This window comes from Equus asinus, chromosome X (genome assembly GCF_041296235.1).
Source record: "Equus asinus isolate D_3611 breed Donkey chromosome X, EquAss-T2T_v2, whole genome shotgun sequence".
NCBI lineage: Eukaryota > Metazoa > Chordata > Mammalia > Perissodactyla > Equidae > Equus > Equus asinus.
The window spans coordinates 121,156,689-121,173,076 of NC_091820.1; the positions used below are offsets into that span (position 1 = coordinate 121,156,689).

Sequence of the window (16,388 nt, forward strand, 5' to 3'; positions counted from 1 at the left end):
GCAGTTCACCCAAGAAAGAGGCATTTATCAAGACTACTTCTAAGGCTTCTTTGAAAAATTAGATAATATTCCAAAAGATATACAATGAACTATTAGTCAGTCACGAGAAAGAAGGAAATCCTGCCACCTGTGACAACATGGATGGACCTTGAGGGCATTATGCTAAGTGAAATAAGCCAAATAGAGAAAGACAAATATTGTATAATCTCACTTTTGTGTCGAATCTAAAAAAGCCAAACTCACAGAACAGAGAGTAGAATGGAGGTTACCAGGGGCTATGGGGTGGGGGACATGGGGAGATGTTGGTCAAAGGGTACAAACTTCCAGTTAGAAGATGAATAAGTTCTGGGGATCTAATGTACAGCATGGTGACTATAGTGAACAATACTGTATTGTATATTTGAAAGGTGCTAAGAGAGTAAATCTTGAATGTTCTCGCCACAAAAAAGAGTAATTATGTGAGGCGAGAGAAGTGTTCACTAACCTTATTTTGGTAATCATTTCACAATATATACTTGTATCCAATTATCATGTTATACATCTTAAACTTCCACAATGTTGTATGCCAATTATACCTCAATAAAGCTGGAAAAAATAAATCCTTACTCCAGTGCGGTACTTGCAAAATAAAAATGGACAAAATTTTTTAAGTTTTTAAATTTTTCAGTTACTTGGAAGTTAACATTGAATTTGTTTCTATATAGAATGATTTCCTGGCTAATAGAAAAAGCAAAATAACCAAGAAATTGCAAAACCTCTAGAGATTGTGGATTTACAGACCTGGGAAAAATTTTAAGTCCAGTTAGCGGAGCATGTGATAAGCATAAACATTAACAACAGAAAAATAACTTGTGGGCTAGGTATTTATCAAATGTTTAAAACAAGAACACAGAGTTCTTGAAGATATTAAACATTCTCAAATTGTTACTTCAGTGTCACTATCTTTCATAAACAAGAAGAACAAAAATTTGAAGGCGATGTGGTGTTAAAAGAATGTCACCTTAAAAGATGTAGTCTTCATAAAGTATTTAGAACTGAGTAAGACATGACTGATTCTACCGTGCTGTTGCTCAATATCACTAGATGCATATAAAAGATGGGTGAAGAGTTTAAAGGCACAGAGGAAAAGGGTTTCTGTGTGCATTTCTGCATGCTCAAGACAGAAATTAGAACCTTACGACTATAAAGCTAGCTAGCAAGTCATGGCTGACACATAGGCTATGTCTTAGTTTATGGAATTTTTCCTATTTAACGTATTTAACAGTTATATTACTGTGGTCTTTACATTTTCAAACTTACGGATGTGTGTGGAAATTCCCTTCACTCTCCACTTTACCCACAAGAACATGGGTAGGAGCAAAAGGCTAATTTCTTTTCTACCAATTTTCAGCGAATAAATAAAAATTTGAGTTTCAACAGAAAAACATACCCATTTACAACGGAAAAAAATCCAATTTAAAGCATACATTTAAACGCCTATGTCCAAGTTATAGCTGCAAGAATTGACAGATCCTGCAGCCATATCTTCTTAACTAAATAATAGATTAGGCATGACACTAGTAGCAATATTATGCAAACTCATCACAAACAAGATATTAAAAAAATAATTTACTCTAACTCTAGAGATAGCACGGTTAAGTCCAAGTAGTTGAGATTATTTAGAAAATAAAAGGTTGAGGAAAAATGGAATCATTTACTGACTTTTAAGAAAACAATATCAAGAAAGAGGAAAAAGTTGAAGTTACACTTCTAATTACATCTAGCAATAAAACTTGACCCTGTGGTGAGAATTGAAGGCACAGAAATAAAAGCATTGAAAACCCAAGGAGGATTCAAATCTGGATTATATAGCAGCAACAACAAAAAACATACATTCAAGAAACTGAAAACTGATTACGTAGAGGGAGAAATACAGCAGAAAATGAAAAGGTTATTTACAGATAATGAGGAAAGAACAGATGGCTAAGATTCCTCTGAAATATACAACCCTGTAGGTCAAAACTCAAGCGGCAGCCTGAGATAGAGGAAAACACAGTGACCTTGGGGATGTTACAAGCAGAAGGCTAATCTGTAAGGGCAAACAGAGCAGTAAGTAAATGTTGTTCTATCAATAAAGTCATGTTTCTAGAGGAACTAATGGCTATTTCCAGATACGCAGAAGTACTTTGTATCCACATTTCACAAAAACTTGAAACAGAGAAAAAGACAATCTTTGTAATGACTTCATATAGCTATGTGACATGAAGAGAATTACTTAATGATCAAGTAGGATCCGGTCTATATTTCTTTACCACGTGAGAGTTTCTTCCAAACAAAAGAGTTGACATATAGCAGATGTTCTCAAACTTGAGATTTTCAAATCTCTCATATTAAACAGGGTTCCTGTGGCAAAGGGTTAATCTTAATGGTATCAAATTGCGGTTGATATCACAAGTCCTTTCTCACCATGTGGCCAATCGCAACTTTGGCTTTGAGGTGGAGAGAGAAACGATCTTGAGCTATGTTCCCATAAACAACATATTAAATGAATTGGGTTAGATTCCAAGTTACTTTACAAAACAATATTTGACCCATAATAAGGCTTAACTGCTACTGCAATATTTCAGTTGATCTGTGACAGGTACCTCCCTTGCTGGCCAGGACATTGTACTAATGAGTACATAACAGAATCAGACATCAAAGAGTTTCATGCAGTGAAGACGTACATGATCCACAGCCACTTATAATACTCAGTTCTTGCTGGCTAACTCAGCAATGCAAGGTTTGTGGAGAAGGATGGACGAGAGAGTCAAGACAGCTCAGGGCTCTGACTCTCAGTGATTAAGCAAAGTTTAGTATTACTAAGTTAGATAACTTTGTCTAAAAATAAAAAACGCTCTGCCTCTCTTCCTCCTCAAAATCAATAGCCCAGATGATTGTCAAATAACAAAATATGAACCTTAATTTAAAGTCTTAATCTAAATACAGTATCATGAAACAATAAATGAGGAAGGGGTTAGGAAAGGGAAAGTTGGCTTTTCGTCCCTTTTGAAGTGCATAAGGTGAAGGAGAACCACAAGACTTCGCGGGCAGTGTATCCCAATGTCATGTGGGGCAGTCTGGCCATTATAAGGGCCAGATGCTTTTGATTTCGTAAAACAATAGCCCAAGTGATGTTTTCTCCTTTTTTTCCTTCTCCACAGGGGGGAATAACCTAAAATGACTGAAAGAACGCTGGCGTCCTCAGGCTCTTTGCTAACTGCTTCTGTGACCTTGGGCGAGTTACTCCTCCTCTGTGGATCTGCAGTTCCTCATCTGAAAATTGAAACAATTTGAACTGAATGGTCTTCCTTCTACAGCCAAAAATCTTGATTTTTCTAGGTCTGTGAAGCGCTGTTATGGGTATAAATGATCTCTTAACTATTTAATTATTTGACTCATTCAGCTAGTTGGGGTCAGTCCCAGGATCACCCACTGCACAAATTTCAGAGTTTTTCCATTACCATACCCAAAGTTTAAAAAAGAAAGAAAAATGTAAAGAAACAATACCCCACTGTATTTCTGAGCATCAAACGACAGGAGATGCATGTGTAAAACTAAAAAAGCTAACTTTTTAAAACATTTTATCTCAAAATAACTTTAGACTTGCAGAAAAATTGCAAAAATGGTACAAAGAATCCCAGCATACCCTTCACTCAGATTCCTATAATGTCAACAACTTACATACCAAACATAGCACAGTTATCAGAACCAGGAAACTAACTCTAGCACAATACCATTAAGTAAACCAGAGACCTTATTTGAATTTCACCAATTTTCCCCATAATGTTCTTTCTCTGTTCCAGGATCTAATCCAGGATCCCATATTGAGCTTACTTGTCATGTCTCCTTAGTCTCCTCCAATCTGTGACAGTTCCTCAGTGACCTTCATGACCTTGACACTGGCCATTGGGAGCTCCTTCACATTGGCTCCTGTGTCCTCTTGTCATGCCCTACCCCTTTTTGAGCACTGCCTTACTTTCTGGCACCACAAGACACTACAGGTTCACTTGTATTTTCCTGCCCTGGTCCAGCATCAGCCATTACTCCAAGGAGCCCTGGTTCCTTTGTTGAAGAATGGTATTAGAAAGCAGGATCCGCGTGCGAGATGTGCTTCTTACTATTGGGGTGTCCTTGCTTCTGGGTCCTCCTAAGACAGAGCTAGCAAGTAGAAGCACGCATACTAACCCATGTACACACACATCTATATTTATTTTTGTACTTGTCTGTCTGTATACATATAAAAACAAAGCTGAGTTCATACTGATGTCTCCATTCTAATGCATATCACCAATTCATCCTAGCTTTCTCCTTTTCCTTATTTTTAACTCTTCTCTGATGGTGAGAAACTTGGCTACCTTTATCTACTCTCTACTCACTTATTTGTTCAACCCTAGTATCCCCATAAAGTACTTACATATGCTTGTAACAGATTTATAACCAGAGCCCAGTATTTGTGTGCAATTCTGTTCATCTTTAATATAAATATAGCACATCTAGGTTTCTTTTGATTAATGTCAGCATGCTATATCTTTTCCCATCCTTTTACTTTTAATATTTTTAACTAAAAAAAAAGCAAGGAGAAAAGTATAAACAAATGGGACTTCATCAGACTAAAGAGCTTCTTCAAGGCAAAGGAAAACAGGATTGAAACAAAAAAACAACCCACTAACTGGGAAAAAATATTTGCAAGTCATACATCTGACAAAGGCTTAATATCCATAATATATAAAGAACTCACACAACTCAACAACAAAAAATTAAACAACCTGATCAAAAGATGGGCAGGGGACATGAACAGACATTTCTCCAAAGAAGATATATGGATGGCCAATAGGCACATGAAAAGATGTTCATCATCGCTGATAATCAGGGAAATGCAAATCAAAACTACACTAAGATATCACCTTACATCCATTAGAATGACAAAAATAACTAAAACAAATAGTAACAAATGTTGGAGAGGTTGTGGAGAAAAAGGAACCCTCATACACAGCTGGTGGGAACGCAAACTGGTGCAGCCAAACATACTGTTTGTATGGCAAACAGTATGGAGATTCCTCAAAAAATTAAAAATAGAACTACCATACTATCCAGCTATCCCACTACTGGGTATCTATCCAAAGAACCTGAAATCAGCAATTCCAAAAGTCCCATGCACCCCTATGTTCATTGCAGCATTATTTATAATAGCCAAGATGTGGAAGCAACCTAAGTGCCCATTAACTGATGATTGGATAAAGAAGATGTGGTATATATACACAATGGAATACTACTCAGCCATAAAAAAGAACAAAATTGTCCCATTTGCAACAACATGGACGGACCTGGAGGGAATTATGTTAAGTGAAATAAGCCAGATAGAGAAGGACAATCTCTGTATGACTCCACTCATATGAGGAATTTAAACATGTGGACAAAGAGAACAGATTAGTGGCTACCAGGGGAAAGGTGGGGTGGGGGGTGGGCACAGAAGGTGAAGGATTGCACCTACAACACGAACGACAAACATTAATGTACAACTGAAATTTCACAAGATTGTAACCTATCATTAACTCAATAAAAAATTAAAAAAAATTTAAAAAGCAGGAGAACTATGCTACTATTTGTGTAAAATAAGGGAGAATAAGTATGTATACATTTGCACGTATATACATAAAATGTCTACAGGCGAGAAAACTAAATATATTGGTTGGGAAGTCAACAGGTTAACTGGAGAAAAGAGATGACAGAGAAACTTCACTGCCTACCCTTTTACACTTCATTTTTTTTACTTTTTTGAGATACTATTCATATGCCATAAAGTTCAACCTTTAAAACGTACACACAAACGGTTTTTAGCATATTCACCAAGTTGTGCAACCATTACTACTATCTACCCCCGGAATATTTTCATCACCCCAAAAAGAAACCTTGTACCAATTAGCAGTCCCTACCCACGGTGCCCTCACTCCTTCTCCCCTTCCCCGCAATGCCCCTGGCAAACACTAATCTGCTTTCTGCCTCTATGGATTCGCCAATTCTGGATATTTCATATAAGTAATCATACAACATGTAGTTTTTCTGAACTGTCTTTCTTCACTTAGCACCATGTTTCAAAGGTTCATCCACGTTGTAGAATGTATCAGTACAATAGTTCCCCTTATCCATGGGGCATATGTTCCAAGACCCCAAGTGGATGTCTGATACCACAGATAGTACCAAACTCTATATGTACTATGTTTTTCCCTATATATACATATTTGAGGGGTAACAATAAAACTAGCACAAATTTTTTTTCTTTCTTCACAATTTCACAGATACAAGATTCATTCTTACCACAGATTTTAGCAACCTTAGCATATGATTTTCTTTCTCTTTTCTTATTAAGTCAAGAACTTGGACCTTTTTACATAAAGGAAGCACTTTATGGCTTCTCTTTGGCATATCTGAATTGCCAGCATCACTCCTCTTGTACTTTGGGGCCATTATTAAGTAAAATAAGGGTGATTTGAACACAAGCACTGCGATACCACAACAGTTGATCTGATAACGAGGCGGCTACTAAGTGATTAACGAGCAAGCAGTGTATACAGCGTGGAGACCCTGGACAAAGGGATAATTCCCATCCCTGGTGGGATGGAATGGGACAGTGTCAGATTTCATCACACTACTCAGAACGGCGCGCAATTTAAAAACTGATGAATTGTTTATTTCTGGAATTTGCCATTTAATATTTTCAGACTGCAGTTGACCTCTGGTAACTGAAATCTTAGCAAGCGAAATCGTGGATAAGGGGGGACTACGGTACTTCATTCTTTCTTATACCTGAATCATATTCTATGTATGTATAAACCACATTTTGTATATTCATCAATTGACGACTATTTGTTTTTCAAAATTTTGAATTATGAAAATATACATCAATTCATACATTAAATTTTTTAAAAAGAAACAACCCCCTCCTAAAAATAAAAAAAATTAAAGAGTTAAAAATAATATCATTAGGTAAATAACATATGAAAAAGAATAACATATGGAAAAGTTTTGCTTGGCGATTTGCCAGGGGACTCACAAGCCTCAGTAGAAGGTTATACTAATGGCTAAGATTTACTACAGCAAAGGATACAGAGCAGAAGCAGCAGGAAAAAGACACACACACATCAGAAGAGTCCAGAGAAGGCCAGCACAGGCTTCCACTGTCCTTCCTCATCTGAGACCACACAGGACGTGCTCTCTCTCTCTTTCTCTGAGTCTTCACCAGCATCTACACAGCCCTACGTGATCTCCCCCAACGCATTACCTCTCTGACCTCATCCGCTCCCGCTCTCCCCCTTCATCCGTCTGCTCCAGCCACCCGCTTGACCCTGATGTTTGTTCCTCAAACACACCAGCCTCACTCCTGCTTTGGGGCCTTTGCTGTTACTGTCCTCTTTGCCTGGAATGTTCTCAGAAGTGCTCACAGCTCACTCCCTCACCTCCTTCACGCCTCTCCTCAAATAGCACCCCATCAGAGAGGCCTTCCTGACCATTTTCTCAAGAACAGCAGTCCCGGCCGTTCTTTCTGCCCTCTCCCTGCTTCATTTTTCTTCATACCTGACAATGTGTCCTTAACCTGAACACTTCCTTCCTTTTTGCCTGCCTGTCCCCCAACTAGACTGCCTGCTCCATGGGGACAGGGACTGCTTCCCGTCCACTGCCAGGTCCCGGGCCCGGCCTGCTGCATGGGGACAGGGACCGCTTCCCGTCCACTGCCAGGTCCCAGGCCCGGCCTGCTCCATGGGGACAGGGACTGCTTCCAGTCCACTGCCAGGTCCCGGGCCCGGCCTGCTCCATGGGGACAGGGACCACTTCCAGTCCACTGCCAGATCCCGGGCCCAGCACAACACCCGGCACACAACAGGTGCTCAGTAGGTAGCTCCCCAGTGAATGAGTGAATGAACCCAGTGTAGACAGAGACACGGAGTGGGGGGGACGGACGGTATTTCGAACACAATAAGATTCCTTGTTCTCAGCTCCAGACTATAGAGGAAGTGCTCCACTAACTTCTTAACTTTCCTCTCGGGATTTGAGTATGCAAATATCACAGGATCATAAAATTTCTTTTATAAAGATGATTTGAGTTTCCCCTTAGGAGCTAACCTTGTCAAAAAGGTTTTTTTTTTTCTTTCTGATTAGAAGTAACACATTTGTACAAGAAAATGCAAACAAGCAGAAGGGGCTGAGGTAGGAAGCGCACTTCTCATCCTCCGGACTGGAGGTGAGGGAGAAGGCGGAGTGCACGGTGCCTGGACAGGGGCAGCTGAAGCCTAGCAGCTGCGTCGGTGGGGCTCATCGAAATGTCCCCACGGAGAAACCGGCCACAGCAGCCTGTCTCGCTCTGCTGTTTATATCCTTTGCCTATTTTTCTGGGAAAATACCTTCAAGTGTGTCTTTTCTTAACTTGTAAAGCTTGCTGTATATTAAAGGACTCTTTGTCAAATTAGAGAGTTTTTCCCCCCAAATTATTGCTCATCTTCTAACTTTGGGGGGTTTTTCTGCCATTCAGAAGTGGTTTTTATCATGTGGTCAGTTCTAATAATTCTTTGCTTTTATTGTTTCTGCCTCTCATTTGAGAGAAGGTTTGGAAGGTCTTCCTCACCCAGGTTATAAAGGTGCTCACCTGCATTGTCTTCTAGTCCTGTCACGGCTTGATGTCATTCCTCAGGTTTAAATTGTCAGGGCATGTGGAATTTATCTGGTGAAAGGACGTTTCTGGAATGCTTATGATGAGCCCGCCCCGCGCCACGCGCCTTCCGTGGGTCGTCTCCTTTGAATGAGCAGTAACGCCAGAGGTAGGTGCTGGGAGGGTCTCTGTTTCCACAGGTGGGGAGACAGGATCAGGGAGGTTGGGTATTTATCAGGGACCCCACAGCTGGCACAGCGCGGCCCGTGCACTGGTAAAGCCCACACAGGGTTGTCATGAGGATTAGAGGTGGCGCGTGTAAAGTGTCTGGAATACAGTAGGCGGTCAGTGGAAGCTAGAGTTTGTCATTATTATGGCATCGTTCTCATAAACATAATTTCTGATGACTGCATATTATTTGAAAAATGGTATATTTTTAAGGCAAGTACATTTCTAAAATACTATTCCTTCACAAGCATGAAAAGCTTTTGGAATTCCATGGAGCAAATGAAACCTTTTATTTTAAAAAAATTGTTGTCATTAAAGGAAATTTTGAAGGGACGTACACCAACATGAAGATATTCATTAGGTAACGGAATTATAGGTTCGATTTTTAAAAATCTTTGTCTCTATATTACAGTTTTTTAGAAAGGGTATGTTTTTATTTTATGATCAGAAAAATAGCCAAAATAACTGGTATTTTTTTAAACGTCTGTGAATGGGGGGAGATCAGGCAATATCTAGATATTTTTTTTAATACCCTGGGAAAAACATGAAGCTGACAGGAAAGATAAATGGAGGGAGAGGTTGGCTTTCCAGGATCAGCAAGGGGGCGTGAGTGAGGGAGTGAGGCCTACAAGGAGGCGGGAGATAAGGCAAGGTTTACGCGGCACGCATACAATTATATAAAAGACAGGAAGAAGTACATACAAATGTTAGCAGTGGCACTGGATAGTGGGGATGACATTTTATTACATTTTATTCACATTTTATTACATTTAACTTTTATTCGTATCTTCTTGTGTATGATTGTAAAAATTTCTTTTGTATTTTCCTTTCCCTTCAGAAAGAGGCACAACTTTTAAAATCGGAGAGAAATTTTATTTATTATGAAAACAAAGGTAGAAAATCTGTTTCCCAACGCGGGATAATAAGTTAGAGGTAGCCCGAGGCACTGACCCCCACGCAGGGGCCACCCCACAAGAGCATGTGACAGGGACACGCATATCGCAAAACTTGTTGGGCTTCCCATTCTCCAGTATTCTTTCTGATGGCCTGTTGCTGCTACTTTCTCTGTCATGCCCTTGGTCTATTTTCCCCTCCCTACCCTTCTTGATTGACCTTAAATACAGAAGTGCATTACCCATCACTTCTCAGATGGACGCTTGTTCACATTTTCACAGCTTGGATATTGGGATGCCCCTTATAATCAATTGTATGTTGAGGAGATAATGAATAAATGAAGGTATTTATCAATTTTCACAAAAAGAAAACTGATCACTTTACACCAGAGAAACCCAGCAGACACCATCTTAATCAGGTTATTAAGGTTAACATGAGTGAGAAGACACATCAACATCATGTACCCTCAGATATGGTGGACACCATTTCTGTGATTTTCTTGCCAAAAATGCATGACCGCAATCAAATCATGAGAAAGCATTTGACAAACGCAAATTGAGAGGCATTCTACAAAATAACTGACCAGTGCTCATCCAAAATGCCAAGATCATGAAAGCTAAGGAAAGACTGAGGAACTGTCACAGATTGGAGGAGACTAAAGAGATATGACCAGTAAACACAATGTGGGATCCTGGAACATAAAAAGAACATTACAGACAAAGTTGGTGAAATTCAAATAAGGTCTCTAGTTTACTTAATAGTATTGTACTAGAGTTAGTTTCCTGGTTTAGATAACTGTGCTATGTATGGTATGTAAGTTGTTGACATTACAGGAAGCTGGGTGAAGGATATGCAGGGACTCGTACTATTTTGCAACTTTCCTGTAAGTCTAAAATTATTTCAAAATAAAAAGTTTAAAAAGTGAGGCTAAGTTATAAATATGTATTTGTTAGGGTACTAATTGTAATTTCACTTTTCTTTCAAAAGAGGTCTTTGAAATGTCCAAAACAGCATTGACTTTTGCCAAAGATACTTCCTTTTTAAGGTCAGTATCATAGAAGATAGACATCCTTAAGTAAAATGTTATTTTCCTTGAGTCTCAAGATGACAGATCCTACCCATGTGTCTTTATAGTGCAGGTAGATCTCTCTGATGGAGCTCATAAATGGTTCTAAATCTTGCATAATCCAGAAACCCTTGGGAGCATGTTATTAGGAGTCTTCTGCTTCTAGTAAGTTTTCCCTTAGCAAACAGGGATGGGATAAACATTCAGTCAAAAATAATCAAATTTTAAACTAGTGAAAACTACTGTTACTAGTGATACTAGTACAGAATACACTGGTAACCTAGGACAATTTGACCTACAAGGATAGACTCACATCCATATGCCTGGCATGCAACAGGTTTCACTTGTCAAAATATTATTATGCTTGTGAGCATATGTGAAGTTTGAAGACATAGTGTGGGGCCATTTTATGTGTGTTCCTCACCCAGTTTCCATCTTTTAGGAATGTATATTCCTAAAATATACATTGGGCTGACAAGACTGTCCTCTGACTATGCCTGCTACTAAGGCCTTTGCCGAGAAATTTTTATTACAAAACTACCCAAAGTAGTGAGTGAGGTGGGCACATGTGACGGGTGTTGATCTGTCATAATTCAATAATGACAGGATTTATATTCTTCCTGGATAACAGATGTCTGATATCATATCGCTTCGAGTATGGAAGGGAAGGTTCAAGACATTGTGACATTGCTGAGCAGAATACATGAAGATAACAATCTTGGCTACGGAAACAATCACAAAGATTCTAGATTGGAATTTTTAGTGATGATCTTTTGTTAAAATCCAAGGGACATTCACTAAAAATACCAACCTAGATCATTGGCAAACTGTAATATCATGAAATTGGCATAGAATGGGTTAAGCAATACTTTGAAGAGAAATTTTGAAATAAATCATGCCAACCAGACTAGACAATTGAGAAAAAAATAGCTGCATATCAACATGACACGAGACTCTTTTATGTAGCTGGAAATTAATCTATGGGCTGCACTGTCTAGATGTCGATTTGAAAATGGTACAAATTTCATCACTGAACACTCAACATTCATGGAATGATGGGCACAGCACTTCAGCACAATACACAATTAGTCATCAAGCTTGACCTCCTTATTTTCATAACATTCCTTCATTATGAGGTGAGTGTAGAACATTGTATCTATTGTGTGCATTATGAAGACAAAAAACCATCATCATCTGATAGAGTACCTAGTGCTAACAGAAACCTTACAAAAGCAAAAATTGAAAAAACAAAAGCAACAGCCCAAAACTCATCAGATGATTGCTTCAGTTATTTAACCACTCATGGAAGAAATGGTGCACAGATGCATTTCAAAGGTGTTTCAATTATACAAATTCGAGGGGGGTAGTAAATGCTGAAATAATTATTGAGGTATGTTATTTGTGTATTATAGATATAATAGTAGTAAAATCCACATAGGTCAATTACCCTCAAGTTAGTATAGCTTTCATGCACATCCGGGATTAGGAATAATCTAAAAGAAAAGAACAACAAAGCTGGTGTGCAGACATGGAACTGTGATGAATGTGCCATCTAAATGGCAAACTAGTTAACTGAAAGTCTTTGAATATTTGAAATATTACATATTTCATTAAAATTTGAGAATGTAAGGATTATGTAAATCGTCTTTATCCTATGTGACTGGTCATCAAGACATTAACATAATGCAAAAGTTATTTTTAAAACACTGGATGCAGTGAGTAGACAGTGTATGTAAGTAATTAAGTGGCTTATTAATATTCATTGGCCATTATCTATGTAGTCTCTGAATTAAACATTTTCCAAGCTTTAAAGTGGTAGTGCAGTATCCATTTATGCATTTTGTTAACAATCACTTTCCTTATTACTTTTCTTCAAAATGTTTCCTTTAATGGCACTTTTTTGCCTTTAAATGGGAGAAGTGACCAAAGCATACCAATAATTAGGAAGATCACACATCTTCTACCAGAGGCCTGGAAAGACAGAATTTACAAAGCCTGCAAGGAACTCTATGTCAAAAAGTAAACCACAAAAATACTAATAATCAGCTTGAATAACCAACATCACACTCATAGCAACTGGATTTGGGCATGTCCATTTGGAACATGAGTTAGTAGTTTTAAACAATAAACCCTGACTAAATAGAATCATTTTGTAGAACTTCTAAAACAAACAACTTAGTTAATAGTAAGAAAATAATCTTCCATTTAATTCACTTTTATAGTGATACGTGGTTTTTCATTTATGTTATCTCATTGGAATCTTTACAATAATCCTGGAAGTTAGGTACAGAAGAATTATCCATCTGTTAGAGATAAAGTAACTCAAGCTTTGTCATATGAAGTAGCAAAGGTCAGATACCGTAGTGGGGCCAGGACTGTACCCCAGATATCCTGAAACAACATATGGAAAGTGCCTAGTGCGGTGCCGGACCCTCTATATGGACTGGATAAAAGACGTCTCGTTTTTTTCCCCCAACTAGCCCAGTGCTCTTTTCCACTTCAAGGCACTGCCTAGTCCTGCAGCAGTAGATTTAAACAATACACAAAATAATTGTATATGAAACTTCAATGATACTGACATGAAGAAAACAGAATAACCCCTTTAGTCATAATATATGCTGCAAATAAGAGCAATTCAGACATTTTCAATGGTAGGAATTACCATTATCTTTATGATATTTCCATTCTTGAACTGGAATGGTCTGCAACAAAAGCTAGTAACCACAAAATAAGTAAAAGTAACTACTTAAGTAGGATATCACTTGATAAAATGTTTTTCTGAAGAAATGATCACATGAAGAAATACATCCCTATCAGCCAATGAAGCCATAAATAAAAATGTTAATGAGGTAAAATTGGTCATGATGAGGATAAAACAATATCAAGAAATTGAAAAGGTTCTTACTAAGCTTAATTCATCTTGACATATTTTGAAAAAAAAATCTCGAATGTATTGTAGCAAATCTTATTAATTAAACCTGGAATCTATTACCATTTTTTACTTCTAGATTTTAATTTGTACATCTGTATCCCTAATTTAAGTATAACTATGAATAAAACATGAAAATCAGTGCATTTTCTTTTTCTACAAGCATATATGTTCTATTCTACATAATATCTCATCTGCTCTCATATTTTGTTTATATTGTAGTAATAATATTTTGGTTTGATGACCTTGGCAATAAGACTTTCCTTATAAAATGCACTCACAAATCTGAGGCTGGTGAATAAGCAGTTTGGGAAGAAAATTAAGTGAACTTAGTTTTATAGCAACATGTTTAATTAAAGGTTCAAAATATACTTCAACTACGAAACTCAAAATTACCATCATTTTCCTCTTGGATGGTGCGATTTTCACCTTATGCTCTTTATTCTCTGAAAGCTGATAGGTCCCTGTCAAGTGTATTTTGATAACAGGTAAGTTATAATTCAGTAAAGGGTTTCTGTAGGTTCTATGAGAATTATGATCACTGTATTCAAAATCTAAATCATATACAAAGAAGTAAAGTTTGGCAAGACTACAATTTCTTACTCCTACAAATTCTTCAGCTTTTTTAAGTCTATCTATCTTGATCAGTAGGCTTTGATGGCGTAAGCTTTAGTCTGGCTTAGTTCTACAAACACAAAGTCTACATCCTGTCTTAAAAAACAAACAAACAAAACTTACCGCTTTCATGTTATTATTAACTTTACTAATTTCAAAGTACATGATGTTTTAAAAAACAGAAATCAACAAATTTAAATTAACCGTTATGTGCATTTAGATGAGACTCACCTTTAAGGAATCAAAACAAGCCACCACACGGCCATTTTCCACATGGCAGACTCTTGGCGGATGGGCAAACTTGCAATCTGCATCAGCTCGAGAGCAGGTTCCTCTCTGAAATTCTCTACAGACTTCTAAAGTGAGCCACTTGGTATCACGCACCAGGGTAACGTTGACAGCCGTCATAGTGAAAGCAAAGTTAAAATCAAGTACACCCTCTCTAGGACAATATTACTGCTGTTGTTAAAGGTTAAAAATGAATTCAAGATGGATGTGAAGAGATAACAGGTTGCTTCGGTGAAATGTTTCGTTGTTAGCACTTAGGTTTTAAATTTAAGTCAAATTCGGTCTAGTCAAACAAAAGTCAATCATAAAATAAAAATTGTATCAGAATAACTAAAAATCAAATTAGAGACCAACACTTTTAAGAAGGCAACCATAAAGGTTAAAATATTGAGTGTTTTATTTTGTTCCTCTGTTGAAGTTACTTCAAGTAACTGGCAGACTTTCAAAAGAATTTTGTGCTCTCCAGTTGATGTTTTCAATTATTCTCACAAAAAGCATATGCTGCTGGCTGCCCTTCAGTTTGTGGAATGGTCTCAGATCAAGGGGAGAAAGGTTTTTCTCCCTATTTCCTGGCTTTAAAAATTGAGATTGGTAAGGATGGTACAACTGTAATTTTTTTCTTTTTTGCTGCAAAATCAGAAGGAGGGAAAATGACTATGAAAACTGAGAATCAAAGAAAAAAAGAACGGCCGAGTTGCTGCGAGTGAACTACAAGCACACCAGGTTTTTGGAGATGTGGTGGTGGCAGGGAGAGGGCTTTAGAAAGAGACAGCTCTAGAGTGGAATCCAAGCAGCAGCTTTCAGAAAAGGCACTTTTCAGAAACCTGCAAGAAAAAAAATACAATCAGCTAATATAATACAATGCTTCCGTTTTCGACTCTAGATTTGGGAAAGAAGTAAGCATATCCTAATTACAACAGGAAGCATCTAGATACAGACAGTATCTAGTACAGTCAGCCGTTGTCAATAAAAAGGGTAATTCCCAGTATAGGATAGTGCATAGTAAAAGGAAGCAAAAGCGTAGATTTACTGTTGCATACAAGACTGGGCAACAACCCAACTTAAAAAAAAGATTGTCTCCTTTTGATCTGTTTTGGGGCAGAAATTCATTTCGGGGCCCACGGCACAGAAAATACCAGAGCTTGACACGACAGCCCCTTATGCAGTCATGATCCACCTGCGCGTCTCCAGTTTTTAGAGGCTGCCAAAGACTTGTCTTTAAACTAGCTTTCTACAGTCTGACTGAAGGCTTGATTATCTGCTCTCAAAATCCAGAAAACAGACATTGCTAAGAAAGTCTAAGTTGCTCCAAGAGGTAACTCTGTGTGTGTATTTTAAATGTAATTGTTGATGACCACGTAAAACAGTCATGACATGACTAGCTGGAGACCTACTGCAAAGGAGGTAGGAGAAGGGAGGGAAATGTAAAATGTGCTTCAGATAAAGAAAGAAATCCTTTGAAAGGATGCTGAATTTCTTTTCTGTGTATGCTCTGTTATTAGGCTCTAGGAAGGGATATTGGAACAACTCAGAAGGAAGTTTCAGCATATACAAATAAGTGAGACGGAAAGCACTGTTCAATCATACATTAAATATTGTGCAGTTTTAAGGTTTGCAGTTTAACCCAGTGTCAACCAGCAACAATTTCTAGCAACTCAGCTTGGAAGATAGATGAAAGGTTAATTTACTGGCATTACTGCCATGAA

The 16,388-nt window shown here is 37.9% G+C and overlaps 1 protein-coding gene across 33 annotated transcripts in view; it reads right to left on the minus strand.

Moving 5' to 3' along the window:
- Positions 1–16,388, minus strand: part of MBNL3 (muscleblind like splicing regulator 3) — a 152,168-nt gene that overhangs the window by 88,638 nt on the left and 47,142 nt on the right. For 14 of the 33 annotated variants that reach the window (XM_070503070.1, XM_070503067.1, XM_070503068.1 and 11 more), the window contains one exon: positions 14,626–15,506. The exons of the other annotated variants lie outside the window; for them this stretch is intronic. In XM_070503070.1, coding sequence (XP_070359171.1) covers positions 14,626–14,802 — 177 coding nt within the window. In that variant the 5' untranslated portion in view covers positions 14,803–15,506. The remainder of the gene's footprint in view (positions 1–14,625; positions 15,507–16,388) is intronic. 33 annotated transcript variants of the gene reach the window in all.